At 42.0% G+C, this 15701-nt stretch overlaps 1 protein-coding gene and 1 long non-coding RNA gene across 3 annotated transcripts in view; one reads left to right on the top strand and one right to left on the bottom strand.

The window, feature by feature from the left end:
• Positions 1–497: 497 nt before the first annotated feature.
• On the bottom strand, positions 498–6592 carry LOC121642568. Its single transcript, XR_006010916.1, has 3 exons — positions 6561–6592; positions 4678–4684; positions 498–575 (listed from the first exon to the last, which is right to left on the bottom strand). It is a non-coding gene; the product is annotated as an uncharacterized LOC121642568 (long non-coding RNA).
• An 8430-nt stretch (positions 6593–15022) lies between these two features.
• The window catches only part of tgfbi (transforming growth factor, beta-induced), a 55736-nt gene continuing 55057 nt past the window's right edge, over positions 15023–15701 (top strand). For both annotated transcript variants that reach the window (XM_041990323.1, XM_041990322.1), the window contains exon 1: positions 15023–15397. In XM_041990323.1, coding sequence (XP_041846257.1) covers positions 15285–15397 — 113 coding nt within the window. In that variant the 5' untranslated portion in view covers positions 15023–15284. The remainder of the gene's footprint in view (positions 15398–15701) is intronic.

Below are 15701 nucleotides of genomic sequence, written 5' to 3'. Positions count from 1 at the left end.
TTTACAACGACATCATCTCAGAGCTTTACAGACAAATCTGTTTGAGCCAGTTCATAATAAATAATACCCTAGTTAAAGCAAACCAACAGATTACATCCTGAGCTGCAAGAAGCGACGGTGGAAAGGAAAAACTCCTGTTACCAGGAAGGAAAACCCTCCGGCAGAAACCGGCTCAGGGAGGAAGGCCATCTGCCTCGACCGGTTAGGGTGGAGAGGACAGGAAAGAGAGACTAACAGACACGGCAACTTTTATCCAGGAAGGTCTGCTGACAGAAGAGAACTACGTTAATGATGCCAGTACTGTCATATGTTTCTGCATGGAAGATAAGGAGCAGACAGATACCAGGAAGAGCCCAGTGCATTATGGGACGTCCCTCAGCAGTCCAAGCCTATAGCAGCGTAGCTAAGGAATGGCTAGGCCATCCATAACTATAAGATTTATCAACAAGGACAATTTCCAGTCTTATCTTAAAGGTGGAGAGGGTGTCTGCCTCCCAAACCCAAACTGGAAGCTGGTTCCATTAGAGAGGGCCTGATATCCGAAGGCTCCGCCTCCCATTGGACTCTTAGAGACTCTGGAAACCACTTCCCAGAGTCTCTGTTGGGAATATCAGGAACTATGGCATCTTTCATATACGATGGAGACTGGTCATGGAGAGATTTATATGAGGAGAAGAAATTTAAGTTCTATTCTAGATTTAACAGGGAGCCGATGAAGAGAAGCTAAAACTAGAAAATATGATCTCTCCTACTAGTTCTCACCACAGCCCTCGCTGCAGTATTTTGGATCAGATGGAGACTTTTCAGGGAATATTTGGAACAGCCCATTAATAAGGCATTGCAGTTATCCAATCTTGAAGTAACGGAAGGGCAGTCCTAGAAACCTGTTTTATATGCGAGCCAAAGGACAAAGCCTGGTCAAAAATACCTCCAAGGTTCCTCACTGTAGTACTGGAAGCCAAATTAATGCCATCCTGATGAATTACATAGCTAGGCAATTGTGTTCCGAGATTTTTAGGTCCAAAGACATCAGTCTTGTCTGAATTTAGAAGGAGAAAATCAGAGTCATCCAGGTCTTTATGTCTTGAAAACATCTTTGTAATCTAACAAACGGATTATTTTCATCTGCATAGCAATAAAAGTTTACACCATGCTGTCTAATGATATTATGTAAAACATGAAAGTATTGGTCCAAGAACCCTGAGGAACTCCATGAGTAACTGTGGTGTGTGAGGAAGATTCATCATTTACATTAACATAAATCTATCTGATAAATATGACTTAAAGCAGCCTATTGCAGGTCCTTTAATCCCAGTAACACAATCAAGCCTCTGTAGCAGAATGTTGTGATCAATGGTATCGAGTGCAGCTCTGAGATCTAACAAGATGAGTCCAGACAGGAGTCCTTTATCTGAGGCCATGAGAAGATCACTGGTAACCTTCACCAGGTCTGTCTCTGGGCTACGATGACCTCTAAATCCTGACTGAGATTCTACAAACAGATTATTTCTGCTCAACTGGGCACAAAGTTCACTTGCAATTATTTTCTCAAGAATTTTGGACATAAAAGGGAGGATGGATATAGGACAATAATTAGCTAACATCCCTGGATCAAGAGTCATTTTTAGGTAAAGATTTGATTACAGCAGTGTTAAAGATTGGGGCACATCTGCTGTCAGTAGATGTTGATCAGATTCAGTACAGATGTATTAACTAAGTTCTCCATAGTTTGCTGTTGCTGTGGAAACTTTTCTGGAACTTTTCTGGATGAATGAAGGTGCAGGCTGTGCAGGTGCACTGATGTCTGCCTTGCTGGAAACACGTAGCAAACGTCGTGCATAACCTTTCTTACGAGTTTCTATGAACGGTAATGGACGTTGTTGTTTTACACCGGAGCAGTTTACTGGTTTTAAACACAGGGATGAGCGGTAACTGGAGACCAGTCACACTAACAACAATAGCTATAAATCCTTCATCCTTCCTGAACTGTATTTTCGTGTGTAGAACTTGTTGTCTAGACTCTGAAACTCTGGTGAAAGGTGGATTATTGCTGATATGGAAACCAGGAAACATGTTTCATGTCTTTTTAGCTGAGACCTGGTTTCCACACATGAGATTGGAGGTAAAGACCAAGAGCAACTTTGAGACATTTCAGTTTGTATAACTGGAAAAAAGACATGAAATTATAGTTTATTCCTAATTTTTAAGCCTCTGACTGAAATCATTAGAAACCTTTTTGTGTCATTTGAATAACTGATCAATCAAATAAAAACTTTTTAAAAAGTACTGGGTACTATGTCTAAGCTCCAAACGTAAAAGTTCAAAGTTGCATATGATGAATTTTTCTAATTTGTTGTTAAAAGAAGTGGACAGCATTGTGCAATAACCCCCACCCTCACAAACACCCCCCACCACCATTTTCATGTACTCATTAACATTGAATCAACTTAAATACATTCTGTAGCATACCCTCCGAAAGATTGTAGACTCGACTGATGGTTTTCAACATTTATTTCAAAGTCCATGAATTCCATTTGTTGAGACCAACGTGAGAACTAAAGAGACAGAAATTACATTTGAGTTCAATCCCGAGGAACGACATGGCTTCACTAACGTGAACACAGTTTAACATAACATTAGCTTGCTGACACAAATACTCAAACAAACATGACCGTGACCAAAACACCTTACTACTAACCTTGTGCCTCCTCGGGGGCTGCTATATACCTTTCAGTAATTCACCGTTACACTTTAACCGTTTTCCTTTTCTCCGTGTACTGTTAGCTTGTTCCGTGTCTCCTTCGAGTTTTCTACCCGCCGTTATTACCGGAAGTTGTTACCGGAAGGCACAGTGCCGACCGGAAGTAGTAAGCGATCTTCAAAATAAAGCTGATTATAATCATAAGCTTCAACTAAGCGATCTGTATATAGAACACATAAATTACATTTTCTTATGATAAACCCAAATCATGAACTGTATTTTATACCTCAGTCCAAAAGATGCGTTAAAAAATAGCTTAATTAACTTTCTTAAACTTCAACCTTTTTAACCATGCAGGCTGCCACCTTGTGGCCAAAAATTAGCAAAGCAAAAGTGGTTTGCTACACATTCATTTATTCAACCTTTTGCTCTCCAAAGTTTATAGGACTTATTTAAGATTGTTGTTAATAACAACTAGTTAAAATAAAGTTATATCCACTAAATATATTCTATTAGAACCAATGGTGTGTTTTACAGTGTATATACTTCCATGTAAACCTCAGCAAACTTAAAATCAGCTGTGATCTGAACATCAGCTGACATCCACAGCGAGCTGGAAGTAACAACATGGAATGGACTAATTTCCCACAAATAACTGAAATGCTGAGACAAAAAACAGGACAGAAAAAGCTCAGCTTCTTTCGTCCCGATGAAGTGGTTAAAGACAGTTTTACTGAGCGGAGTTCAGATGTCAGATAACGTGTTGACATTAATAAAAGCCTGCAAAGAATCCTGGCTCCATTTAGGCATCAGAAATAACTAGATCACCAGAATTTGCTCCATCATCCTCTGAGGTTTTGTCCCGATGTGTCTGAACTCCAGGAGACATCTTGTCTAACTTCTATTTTACAGCGGAAGGCTTGAGTCTCTGGGTCTTAGGAGAATAATCAGTCCACAGCTGCAACAACCGAGTTCAACTCACAAAACGTTTATATTCAGCGTTACAGTCGCTTCCAGAATGTCTGAAAGATAACATGGAATCAGACTGAGGCAGGAAAGGAGGCCTGTTCATGACTGTAACCAGCAGGGGGAGCTCTAACCACTGAACCCAGACAGCAGGTGATTCCTGGTGGATGCAGGTGAGAAAGCTGGAGCTGGAACGTAGCTGACTGACAGGTGCATTCCACTTTATTTCAGGCCTTCGTGTCTCAGACAGACGTCGTGACGGATGAAGGACGAGCAGCAGCTCGTGTTGTTACATGTTGCTGATTTATGAACATGTAAACCACACTGAATATTATCATTCCTCAGAGGAGGTGGGGAATATTTCTCTGACATCCTGATCTATTATTCTCATCGTTTCTGTCTTCAGTGGAAAAACTGCAGCACAGATAGAAGATCTTCTCCTGCTTGAGAAGTCAGATCCATCACTGCTTCTGCTTCACAGGTTTTTAGAGGCTGAATGAAAATATATTCTAAAAATTTCACTGATGATTAAAACGTTTTTTCTTTCTTTCTTTCTTTCTTTCTTTCTTTCTTTCTTTCTTTCTTTCTTTCTTTCTTTCTTCAGGAGAAGAAGCATGTGATATGTGATAGAATATCTCAGATAGAGATAAAATTAGAGATGCACAATATTGTCGGCACAGCATCGTATCGGACGTTATTGGCTTCAGAATTAAATATCGGACATCGGCTTTTCCACCGATACCATTGATCTGTAAAACAACAGGCGCTGGGGGAACATAAATGAAGTCTGTTAGAAGTGGGATAGGAAGCACATTTCATACATGTTTTATTTGGTCATGGTTCAGTTGTGCATGTTGTACATAACGCAAGCTGAAATATTTTTCTTATTTTGCACAAGGAGTAAATATTACATCCTGTGACAAAGTGAGTGAGTAACTGTTCACCACTCGTCCCTTACATTAACCTTAATTCCATGTTTGTTTAAATTTACTTTTTCCTGTTCTGCTGACATGTAACCTGCTGCACCATCCCGGGATGTTTGATCGGTATTGTGTTGCATTGGTCATTCTGTTCAAATTTAACGTTGTTCTTTGTTTGGACCCGCCTTGCAGGATCGGTGTTTGGGAGTGGCCAACCCAGCGCTTCGTAACTACAGCTGTAGATGATTGGGTGAAACCAAGTGGAGGCTTTTCTTTTTGTGTTTTTTTTATTGGTATGTGTGATTTATTTTGAATTAACGTCCTAGAGCTGGTGTTCTTTTCTTGTAGGTAGAGTTTGTTTGAGTTTGATTAGTTTATTAATGTTTGTGTAAAACAAGGTTTATAGGTACTGTATATGGATTCTTCCTACTGTTTGACCATCTCAGCCAACATCGTTTTCTGCTTTTTTATCTCCGCCAAAGAGGAGTCATGTTTTCGGTGTTTGGCCGTCCATCTGTCCATCTGTCCATCTGTCTGTTAGCAATATAACTCAAAAAGTTATGGATGGGTTTTGATGGACATTTCAGGAAATGTCAGAAACGGAATAAAGGAACAAGTGATTAGATTTTGGGGGTGATCTGGACCCAGGAATGTTTTGAACACCAGAACTGCCAACATTCCAGTACCCCCTAGAACCAGCAGAGGGGGTCATTTTGACCCTGTGTCCACACATAAACATGGTAAAGGTGGCATTTACAGAGGCCAATTTTTTTTTAGATTTTTTATCAATTATTTGAGGGGGAACAATTAGAAAACAAGCATCATATGATGCTAAAGTAAGGAAACAGAGCGCTGGATGTCAGCTGGCATTGGTTTATTGCATCACATGTCGACAGCTCAACAATGAACACACGCCGGGTCATTCCGGCTTCGGTGCTACTCCGATACAGGATCCTGCATTCTGTGCAGTCACAACAGGCATCTCCTAGCGGCAGCTCCAGATGAACGCTGCCTCCGCATCTCGTCAAAGATGTCTGCTCCTAACTTGGTCCTATTGTAGTAAGAAGAGCTGATGATTTCCCTCACAACGTTTCAGGAAATATCTGAAATGACATAAAGAAACAACTGATTGGATTTTGGGATGATCTGGATCACTGTCTAGATAAAAGAATCTTTGGAAGATTCTTCACTTTTCAGAAATAAGAATAATTTTACCTTTACAGCTATTAACTTATCAGGTAATGCCCCAAATCACTGGCATACCAGTACCGTTGTTATCGGTAACAACAAATAATTCCTGAAAAGAAGCTCTCCATTTTCCTTCTGAGGATGTTCAATTCAATTCAGTTTGATTCAATTCAATTCAATTCAATTCAATTCAATTTAATTCAATTCAGTTCAATTTAGCTTAATTTGTACAATGCCAGTTCACAACAAAGTCAGCTCGGGACACTTACAAACACAATTCAATCATTCAATCAATTCAAACAGATTGTGATCTATTTAAAATAAATCTAAATCAGTTTATAACGTTCATAAACCTAATGTTCATACAAGACGATTCACGAAATGACCAAGTTAAAGAAAACATCAGATCGCATCGATTTTTCTCTTTGGTTCAGTTCTCCAGCCTGAGCATGCGTGTGTTGGCAAGGAAAAAGCTCCTTTTAATGGTGCCAATAATGTCGTGTATTCATGCACGAAAAACAACAAAGAGACAAAATGTAAGGAAGTGCTCAGTGCGTCGTGGGATGTCCCTGCAGCCGAAGCTTATGGCAGCATAACTAAAGGGATGACCTTCCGTTCCTAACTAAGATTGATAAAAAAAAAGAAGAAAGTTTTAAGTCTAATCTTAGAGGTAGAGAGGGCGTCTGCCCTTAAACCCAAACTGGGAGCTGGTTCCATAAGAGAAAGGCCTGATAGCCAAACTCTAATCAAGATCCGCCCATTCTACTTTTAGACCCTCTAAGAACCACAAGTAGACCTGCAGTCTGAGAGCACAGTGCTCTGTTGGGAATATCTGGAACTATGAGATCTTTAAAGTCCAGTGGAGCTTGACCACTATTAACTTTATATGTGAGGACAAGAATTTTAAATTCTATCCTAGATTTAACAGGGAGCCAATGAAGAAAAAATAAAACTGGAAAAAATATGAACTCTTCGTCTAGTTCTCAACAGAACCCTCGCTGCAGCAGTTTGGATCAGCTGGAGACTTTTCAGAATATAACTGAGACCACCCTTAATCAGGAATTACAGTAATCCAGTAATCCATGGACTAGTTTCCTGCGTCTCTCTGGGATGTCCCTCATTGTAACCTTTTAGATGCAGGTTTTTAAGGTGTACTGAAAATGAGTAAAAATGTTGATCATGAACCAGATTTCACTCATCTGATTTCATGTTGAGGCATCACAGGTTGACAGCCTTATTAGATTCCATAACTTTCCCAATGAACTGTAACTTCTGACTGGCACTGTATGTTGGGTTTTGTAGGGTTGTGGCTCTCCTGTTGATCATTGCTGGATGGTTCAGATGTCTGCCATCTAGTGGTGGAACCTGGTAACAGGTTGAAGCTCTCTTTCTGCAACTTTAGTGACTAAAGGATGAACAATATTACACAGGTGAAAGAGGGCGGTCCTAGAAACCTGTCTTACATGCAACTCAAAGGACAAATGCTGGTCAAAAATAACTCCAAGGTTCCTCACTTTAGTACTGGAAGCCAATTGATGCCCTCCAGAGTAAATACAAAGTATTTTCTCAGTTTGTGTGTTACGGGGGCTCCAGGTGATTGTCTGCTTTGTTTTACACAGGCCATAGAAAGTTTTCTTTTATGTTTCTTTGCAGCTGTAGCAGCTGGTTGTCTGGCTTATCTGTTTTGATTATACAGTTGTTGTTGCTTTCCATCTGTTATATCTTTGTCTCCCGCTCTCTTCTCCTCACACACCCCCTTCTTTTATTACCCCCGTGCCAGGTCCAGCATGCACGTGTAACTTAGCAATAGTCAAAATAAGGAACAATACTCCAGCATCAAGGGGAGCTTCAAACCCACAAATCTTTATTTCCATCCTTTTCATATAGCTCCTCTTGGAAAAGCTAATTTGCTCGGCACATCATTCTGCTGTCATGATGCTCGACAGCACTGGATAAAAAATTTAGGTTGTCATTTTTATAGTTAGTCAGCATTTTTAAGTTACCCAATAAAATGTCTGAGTCTGAAAAATGTGTCAGAAACTCAGAGTAAGGTCCAGGTGGACGATACGCAGCTACTAACAGAAGCAGATCATCTCATTTCCACTTTGTGGTTGGAAACTGAGGGTCAGGCATTCAAAGGATCAATCACTAATCCTGAGTCCAGTCCATAGACTGTATATAAAAAATGGACGGAGCCTCCGTGACGTCACCCGTAGGCTTCTGAAGAGCTGAACTGAAGCTCGTTGGGTAAAATCATACATTTCAACAATCTCCAAAAGCAACAACCCCAAAGCCATTAGATCCTGTATAATGCATTTATAAACTGTAATGTCTGTGTATGAACTGCAGCTGTATTCTCCCCTAGGTATGTTTTCTTTCTTTAAATTATGTCCAGTATTTTCATTGCTCCTTGTCCAGATAGTAAAAACATGTTCTTTGTACTGCTTTACATTTCTTCAATAAAGATTCTTCATTCTTTTAAAAATGAAGCTCATTGAGCGGTTCCCACCGTCGCCATCTTGGCAGCGTCACATGTCTCGTCATTCCCGTAAAATCCAAAAATGGGCAAAGAGGTGGAGCTGAGAGGGGGAGTGTAGGGTGGGGGTGGATGATTGACACCCATCAAGCTCCAAGCTGCCTGTAGCTAAGAGCTAACCAAGCTAACCCGGAGCTAACAGTAGCTAACCAGCTAACAGAGGTAGGTGGGCTAAAGCTAAGGAACGCCGTTAGCCGGCTAAAAACCGCGGTTGTGCTGCACTCTCCCTTCTTACCGTGGATATTAGATACCTGTCAATCAAAAAGACACGCCCCTAATTATGTCGAATTTCAAGATTATAAAACATTAAAATAGATGAGTTAGATCCTATAAATCCTAAAATGGATTTTTGTACCAGGCTTTAAACATGTTTATTTCTGCTGTGAAGTTGGTCTTTTTAACATGGGAGTCTATAGGGATTTGCTCTGTTTTGGAGTCCCTAGTGGATGAGGGGGGAACTGCAGTTTTCTGCACATCGGCTTCACATTTCACTGCCAGAGGTTGAAGCTTGGTCTAGACAGTCAGGAAAGGGTTTTGGTCACTGGTGTTTCCTAACATTTACTTCTTCTACTGAATTCTAACTGGCAGCAGGGTAGCCTATACTCACCCCCCCTTGGGTGATGCAGACGAACTTTGGACCAGTTCATGGAAACTAGCCTGATCATGGAAAAGAATCAGATTTCTTTTTTTTTAGTGTTTTTAAAAGGCCACCAGATTTTCTTTGTTCTTTAATGGAATCTTGACTCTTTTCTTTATAAAACATCTTTATTTTCATGTGAGAGGAAAATAACTCGAGCCGTGTTCCTGTAGATTTCCTCTTCCTGACTCATCAGAGCTGTTTCAAATCAGGTGTTTCTCTTTGATGTTAACCAGGTGTAGGGTTCACTCAGAGCTGTTTAATCTGAGCAGAAATGTTGAACATGTTTTCTGTGTTGAGTGTTTACTGTGAGGTGGGTCTGCTTTCTTTAAAGGACCAGTTCACCTAAACACAGTCTGACAGTTTGGGTTTACCTGCCGAGCATCTCTGACATTAACATGTGATTACTGCAGAAAACACCTGAACTGCTGCAGGGTTTGTTTTTCTCCGCATCTCACAGTCGGACTGATGCAGACGGTGGTGATCCCACACGTGACGGAAACTGAAGCGGCCCATAAACTGGGAGGCAGACGGGAGCCTCCTGCTGAGTGTTTTACTGTCTCTGCTCGGAGCTGGATTCCTGGATAATAACTAATCATTAACAGTCTGGTGTGTGTTTCTGTGTGCGGCCTCGACTGATGGAGGCCAGGTCAAACCCTGCCCCGATCCGCTGGGTCACGTCCTCCATCACAAATCAGTAGATCTTGTTTACATTTTAAGGGAAATTAACCATGCAGGACTGTAGAGTTTTAGAAAGGAATAAATTCCTCATTTGCAGGACAAAAAGGATGAAGAGGGACTCCACAACATCTTCTAAATGTCTGAAATCAGCTGATTCTGTTTCCAACCCGGTGAGACAGAACCTGGATGTTCTCCACAGTTCTGCTCCTGTCAGAAAAATAAACACAAAAAAGTTGTTTTTATTTCAGGAAAACGTTCAGTCCGAACTGTCAGCTGAATCCGCCATCACCCCAACAGACCTGGAGCTGGCACACGGGGGTCAGCAAGGTCTGGTTCTGGTGAGATGTCTGTTGATTTTGGTACCAGTGGTGGTTATTAGGAGTAAGCAGACTCTGGTGCTGGTTCTGGTCCGATGTGCAGCCGTTATGGAGAAGCAGGCAGGACGTCGGCCAGTAGATGGGTGTAGCTGATCATGACGCGTCACAGGAACTAAAGAGTCATGCTGAATCTCCTCTGAAGTCTGTGGACACCTTTCAGGACCCATTAGTTTGTTGAAGACACCATCATCTACCTGCTTCCAGGCCCAGTCTCGCCTGGAAAAAACAGGGAGTGTAGTCCTGGAGAAGCTCTAGAAAATTCAGCTGGAAAAAGATGATTGTTGACTTCAGGAGGACCAGCAGTAAACAAACCTTTGTTTACATCCTGGGAGAAGAGGCGGAGGCGGTGAAGGAATACAAGTCTGCCTGGAAATTATGAGACTGAATATTTTAACATTTACTACTTCTATTAAAATCATAAAAGTTAATAGGATCAAATGTTTTCTAAAAAGTTTGTGATTGGAATTTTTCTCATGTTTAATAGGGTTAGGGGTTACCCTAACTATGGCCTTAACTTCCACTGCAATGCCCTAAAATTACTTGTAAATTTAGCTAAATTTCATCAGCAGGTTTAATTATGTTGGACTTTCTTTACAAGCATAACTTCTCTCCCCACAGCTGCATGACGCTGACTTCTCCCTGTTAACTTGATCTGCCTGCATCCAAACAGACACTGTGGTGAATTTGGTCCAGTAGGCACTCGTGGACGTTCATTCATTAAATGTGTACCCAGTCTCTAAGACTGAAGTCAACATATCTGACAGAAAGCACACCAACACTTTCATTAGAAGTCAAATTGATGTTGTTTCTACTCTACTAACTATGGATGGCTCTCCTTGGACAGAAAAAGATGAAATGCTGTTTTTCTTCTGCTTCTCAGATATGTGGTGACTAACTAGATAAAATGTTAATTAAACTCTACATACAGAATTCATTTGTCTTGTGTGTTTGTTTGTATTTTCAGTTTTGACCTTTACAAGGTGTAAAACACCTGTGGTTCTGTTTTACATTTGATTTTTTTTACTCTGAAAAGCAAGTCAATAAAGTTATTTTGTAAAAGAAAACAAAAGGAGTCCAACATAAAGGATGGATTAAAGAAGCTCAGTTCAGGTGTACATGACCAGATCTGTAGTCACTGATCCTGTCGGACTCTGGTCCAGGTCCAGGTCCAGGTCCAGGTCCAGGTCCAGGGGAGATTTCCATTGCTATGTAATTATTTTCTTATGATTGAATTGTAGTCTGCTTTTATCCAGAAAAGGTCCAGAATGAAACAGATCATGTTTTCTATCGACCGTCCTTCCTCAACGACAGACGACAGACAGAAATCTGGATCCAGAGCTGAGGAGTCGCCAGACCCCATTTACTGTGTCCCAGAATAAACGCTACGATTAACCTGCGACAGCAAATATTTATCATACATTAATTCAGGTAAGTCAGACAGCAGAAGATATATAGGGGAGACGGGGGATGGTTGGAACATTGGGAGAGTTGGAACGCCACTATTTACACCAGGCATGTCAAACTGGTCCAGCAAAGGGCCGTGTGGCTGCAGGTTTTTGTTCCAACCAAGCAGCAGCACACCAGATTTGACTGATTCAATCAACTGATCTCAGTCTTCAGACAGCTGATTGGTCAAACTGTGTGCTCTTGGCTGGCTGGAACAAAAACCTGCAGCCACACGGCCCTTTGCTGGACCAGTTTGACATGCCTGATTTACACCAATCAGGAATGAGACAGGAGTCAGGTGATCATTTCAGTGTTTACCTGCTTCCTGCTCGATCTCACATGACAGTGAACAAGGCTGAAAACACATGGATGAGGATTTTATTGAATAAAAACTGATTTTGGGATAAGAAAGTTGTCATGGGTGCTGCTCTGCTGGGCCTCCAGTCCCTCATCATGCTCATCTGCTCCACCTGTGGCAATCCTGATTGCTCACTCTCTTCACCTGCTCCCCTCCCTACTTAAGCTCACTCCAGTCCTTGCTTCCCTGCCAGATGGTCAGCATTGTTTTCCCTTGTTGATGTCCAGCGTTTACTCTTGTTTTCTGATTCCTGTGTTTGACCCAGTTACGGCCCTTGGACTTCTCTTGCCTCATCCCCTGTCGGACTGCTCCTGCCTTGTGCTCTCCTGGATTTTGACCTGTTTTGGAACGACCACGGATATTCGCCTGCCCCAGCTAAGTAGTCTGCCTCCTACCCCTGTTTATGACTCTTGGCTTCTTAAATCTCTACTTGTTTGGACTGTGGATCATCCTGACTGTTTCTGGAGCCCTTTCAGGATATTATTCCCTGCTTTACCTGAGGAAGGCGCCACCGCTTCCTACTGGACCAAACCCTGCTCATCTCCTCCATTACCCGGACTGAATAAATTACTTTCTTGGAATCTATCACTGTGTGTGTGGCTGAATTTCCGGGTCCTCAGGGAGACACCATTACAGAAAGTAGTTTTTTAATCAACGCTAATTTTGTTTAATACGTATGTAACTTAAAATAAAACATATGACAGTAAATGGAAAAAGTTGTCTTTTAGGTAAAATGTGATGTCTCGCCCCCTCGCTGATTTCTAACCTCTATGCTAAGACGGCTACCTGAACGTTGGCTGACAGGGTCGGGCTGGGTTGTTACAACCATCCCCTTACATAAAACTACGTTGTTTTTTAATTTATTCCTTTTAAAGCATGTCTAGGCAATGGAAAAGAAAGATGTGTGCCCGCTGAAGTTTTAAAAACAGAAAGCATCTGATGAGGTCTCAAAGAAGGGAAAGTCAGTCAGATCAGCTGCAGGAACATGGAAACTCTCATGTAACACTGAGCAGAAGCTGCGAGCCCAGCGATCCACAGATCTTCCCAGAGTAAACTACAATAGAATAAAGAAAAGCAGAAGAAGCAGCAGCAACACCCCCCCCCCCCCCCGTATCTTTTTTACACAAGCGTGTTCATTAAGCAGCCATACTTATGAAAGTTTGTTCAAGCAGGCTTATTCACACACAAATTCACACACTCCTGAGTTAAACATTGAATGTCTGAGCTGTAGTCAGTAAAAGAGAGATTTTGTTTGGGATTTAGTTTTTGTTTCTTTTCAATAAATCTGTTTTGAAGTTTTATGGCGTGGCCTCAATTCACCATGATCATCCGAAGAAGACACAACTCTTATATTATTATTAAAATAATCTATACTTGCTATTGGAGGCCTATTTTCTTAAATAGCTTCTAAACCAGGAGACCCAGTCCCTTCAAACCAAAGCTTACTGAAGCAGATGACCATCCAAACATGACGCAGGTCTTCCTGCCGAGTCCCAGTCGACGATCGACCACTTTGTGGAAGTGAAAATCAGGCAGTACCCTTTAATGCTGAAAAATTAAAAACTGTTCAGAATGAGTTGAACGATCACCCTGAACCCATAATAACCATTACTGTGGAGTGTGTATGAAGAGTTCTGACAGCGTTTATGCTTTTACTGCCATGTTCAAAGTCTTCATGTTTGTTAAAAGAAATATGTTCTTACACTCATTAATATCTCAGTTAGTATTTCTATAGGAATGTGGCAGTGGCATGGCGTGTGTGTGTGTGTGTGTGTGTGTATAGGAGACGGGTGATATGTGGTAGGGGCCTGTGCCCCAGTAGAGCGTTATACCTAGCAACGCGCCTGGAACAGACCCTGCAGTGATGTCCACTTAGCGTTACATGTCGTCTTCTTATTCCTCTAAATTCCAGGTGTCGACACGCTTCATCCATAAAACACACACGTGTTTCAGCAGATGAGGACGAGACCTGCCTGGAACAGTTGTGTCGGCATGTAGCGGACTCACGCTGGCTTCAGACAGAGAATCCTCAGCATGTGAAGCAGACTTGTTTACGCGTGTAAAGGTGTGTGTGTTGTCACCGGTGATTTGTGGAGACCGTCGGCTCTGTTGGACCTGTCCTCTGTTGATGTAGCTGTCAGAGTGGAGCTGTGATTTAAAGTGGAAACAGAGGGTCCTGCAGCCACAGAGGAGCAGAAGTTTCCATGTTGGTGTAGCGTTGTCTTCCTCAGCTCCTCTTCATCGTCCTGTCATCATGTCACACGAAGGTCAACGTCTATGAAACCCAGCCACACCGATGAAAACAGGATCAGTGAAAGGAAAGATCTGGAAGGAGACGTACTGTTCACCTCTAATGTCAAACATCATTTCTCCAGAAGGTCATTGAAGTGCTCAGTTCTGTAGTACCGTTTGGATGTCCCTGAACGTCTCACCTCCTCAGGGACATTTGCAGCTGGACAGATGTTCACCTTCAGTCTTTGTTCAGCTTCTCTGGATGAGCAGTGAGGCTTTCACTGTCAGTGGGACATGGCATGCTCCGATCATCAGGTTCTCTGTCGCTTCTGGATCTTTTCTTTCCAGGATCACGTGTTCTCCATGATGACATTAGTGGTGATGTTTCGTCGTCATGACAAAACACCTAAAATCTACTGATGTACAAACTTTCTTTCTTTCTTTTTTTAACCACTTTGGTCCACGTTTATGGACTATATATATATATATACACACATATATATATATGTGTGTATATATACATATATATATATATATATATAGTCCATAAACGTGGACCAAAGTGGTTAAAGAAAGAAAGAAAGAAAGAGAAAGTCATGTGACCTGGACAGATGAACTGCCTTTCTTTGGCAGCTCTTCATTCAGACCTTCAGCTCACATGATGATGATGATGATACCTGTTCACTTCCATTTGATGAAGAAGATGTAAACATTAGAGGACCAGCAGTTGTGACTCAAGTTGATAAAACTTCTGATTGGATCAAAAACCATCAACTATTTACTTTCAGTTTTAATATTTAATTCATTAAAATCTAAATCTTTATTTTAAAAGTTTTTTTTTATACACGTCCCATCTTTTTCCCAGTCTGTGTTACTACCATCACCAGCACCTCCGCGTGCCCCCCTCCAAAAATTCTTTATACCCGCCCCTGCCCAGCAGTCACGTGGTTCTCAGAAGTCTTTTACTTTTCAGGTTCAGATGAGAGGATCCGAACTTTTTCTGTGGGGAAGGGGTGTAGGTCCTTAATCCCGCTCACAGGAGTCTGAGCTTCGCTCCTCCCCATCCTTCCTCCTCTTCCTCCTCCTCCTCCTCTTCCTCCTCCTCCTCCTCCTCCTCTTCCTCCTCCTCCTCTTGCCTATAAAGAGGATTCTTCGGACCGTTTTCAGAGCGCAGAGAAACAGAAAGAAGAGGAAGAGGAGGAGGAAGAGCAGCAGGATTTCAGTCTTGTCAGCAGAGTGAAGATGAAGGCGTGCGTGCTGGTTTTGGGTCTGTCCCTGGTTCTGACCGTGTGCGTAGCCAGGTCTCCGTACCAGGCGGTCCTGCAGCACAGCCGGATCCGAGGCCGGCAGCAGGGGTGAGTGGCCTGCCGAACCCTACAGAACCGAACCGAAAAGTTCTGTTCGTGCAGCAGAGGTCCTGGGTAATCCGGTACCGGTCCGGTTATACAAAGTTCTTTGCTCTGCAGGTGTTGTTTCATGTGTCGGTCTGAAACTGGATGTTTTAAAGAGTGACGGCAGTGATCAGCTGATCGATCAGGACCGGCTCTGCAGGATCTGAACGGTTCTGGAGGTTCTAACCTTCGGTCCGGCTTTCTGTAAAAACCTCCAGACAACTAGAACAGCCTTGTTTTTAAGGTAGAATCAGCCCATTTAAGTTGG

The sequence above is a fragment of the Melanotaenia boesemani genome, chromosome 7, assembly GCF_017639745.1.
Source record: "Melanotaenia boesemani isolate fMelBoe1 chromosome 7, fMelBoe1.pri, whole genome shotgun sequence".
Lineage (NCBI taxonomy): Eukaryota > Metazoa > Chordata > Actinopteri > Atheriniformes > Melanotaeniidae > Melanotaenia > Melanotaenia boesemani.
Note: the sequence above shows the minus strand (reverse complement) of the source record. Positions and strands in the feature narration are given on the sequence as shown.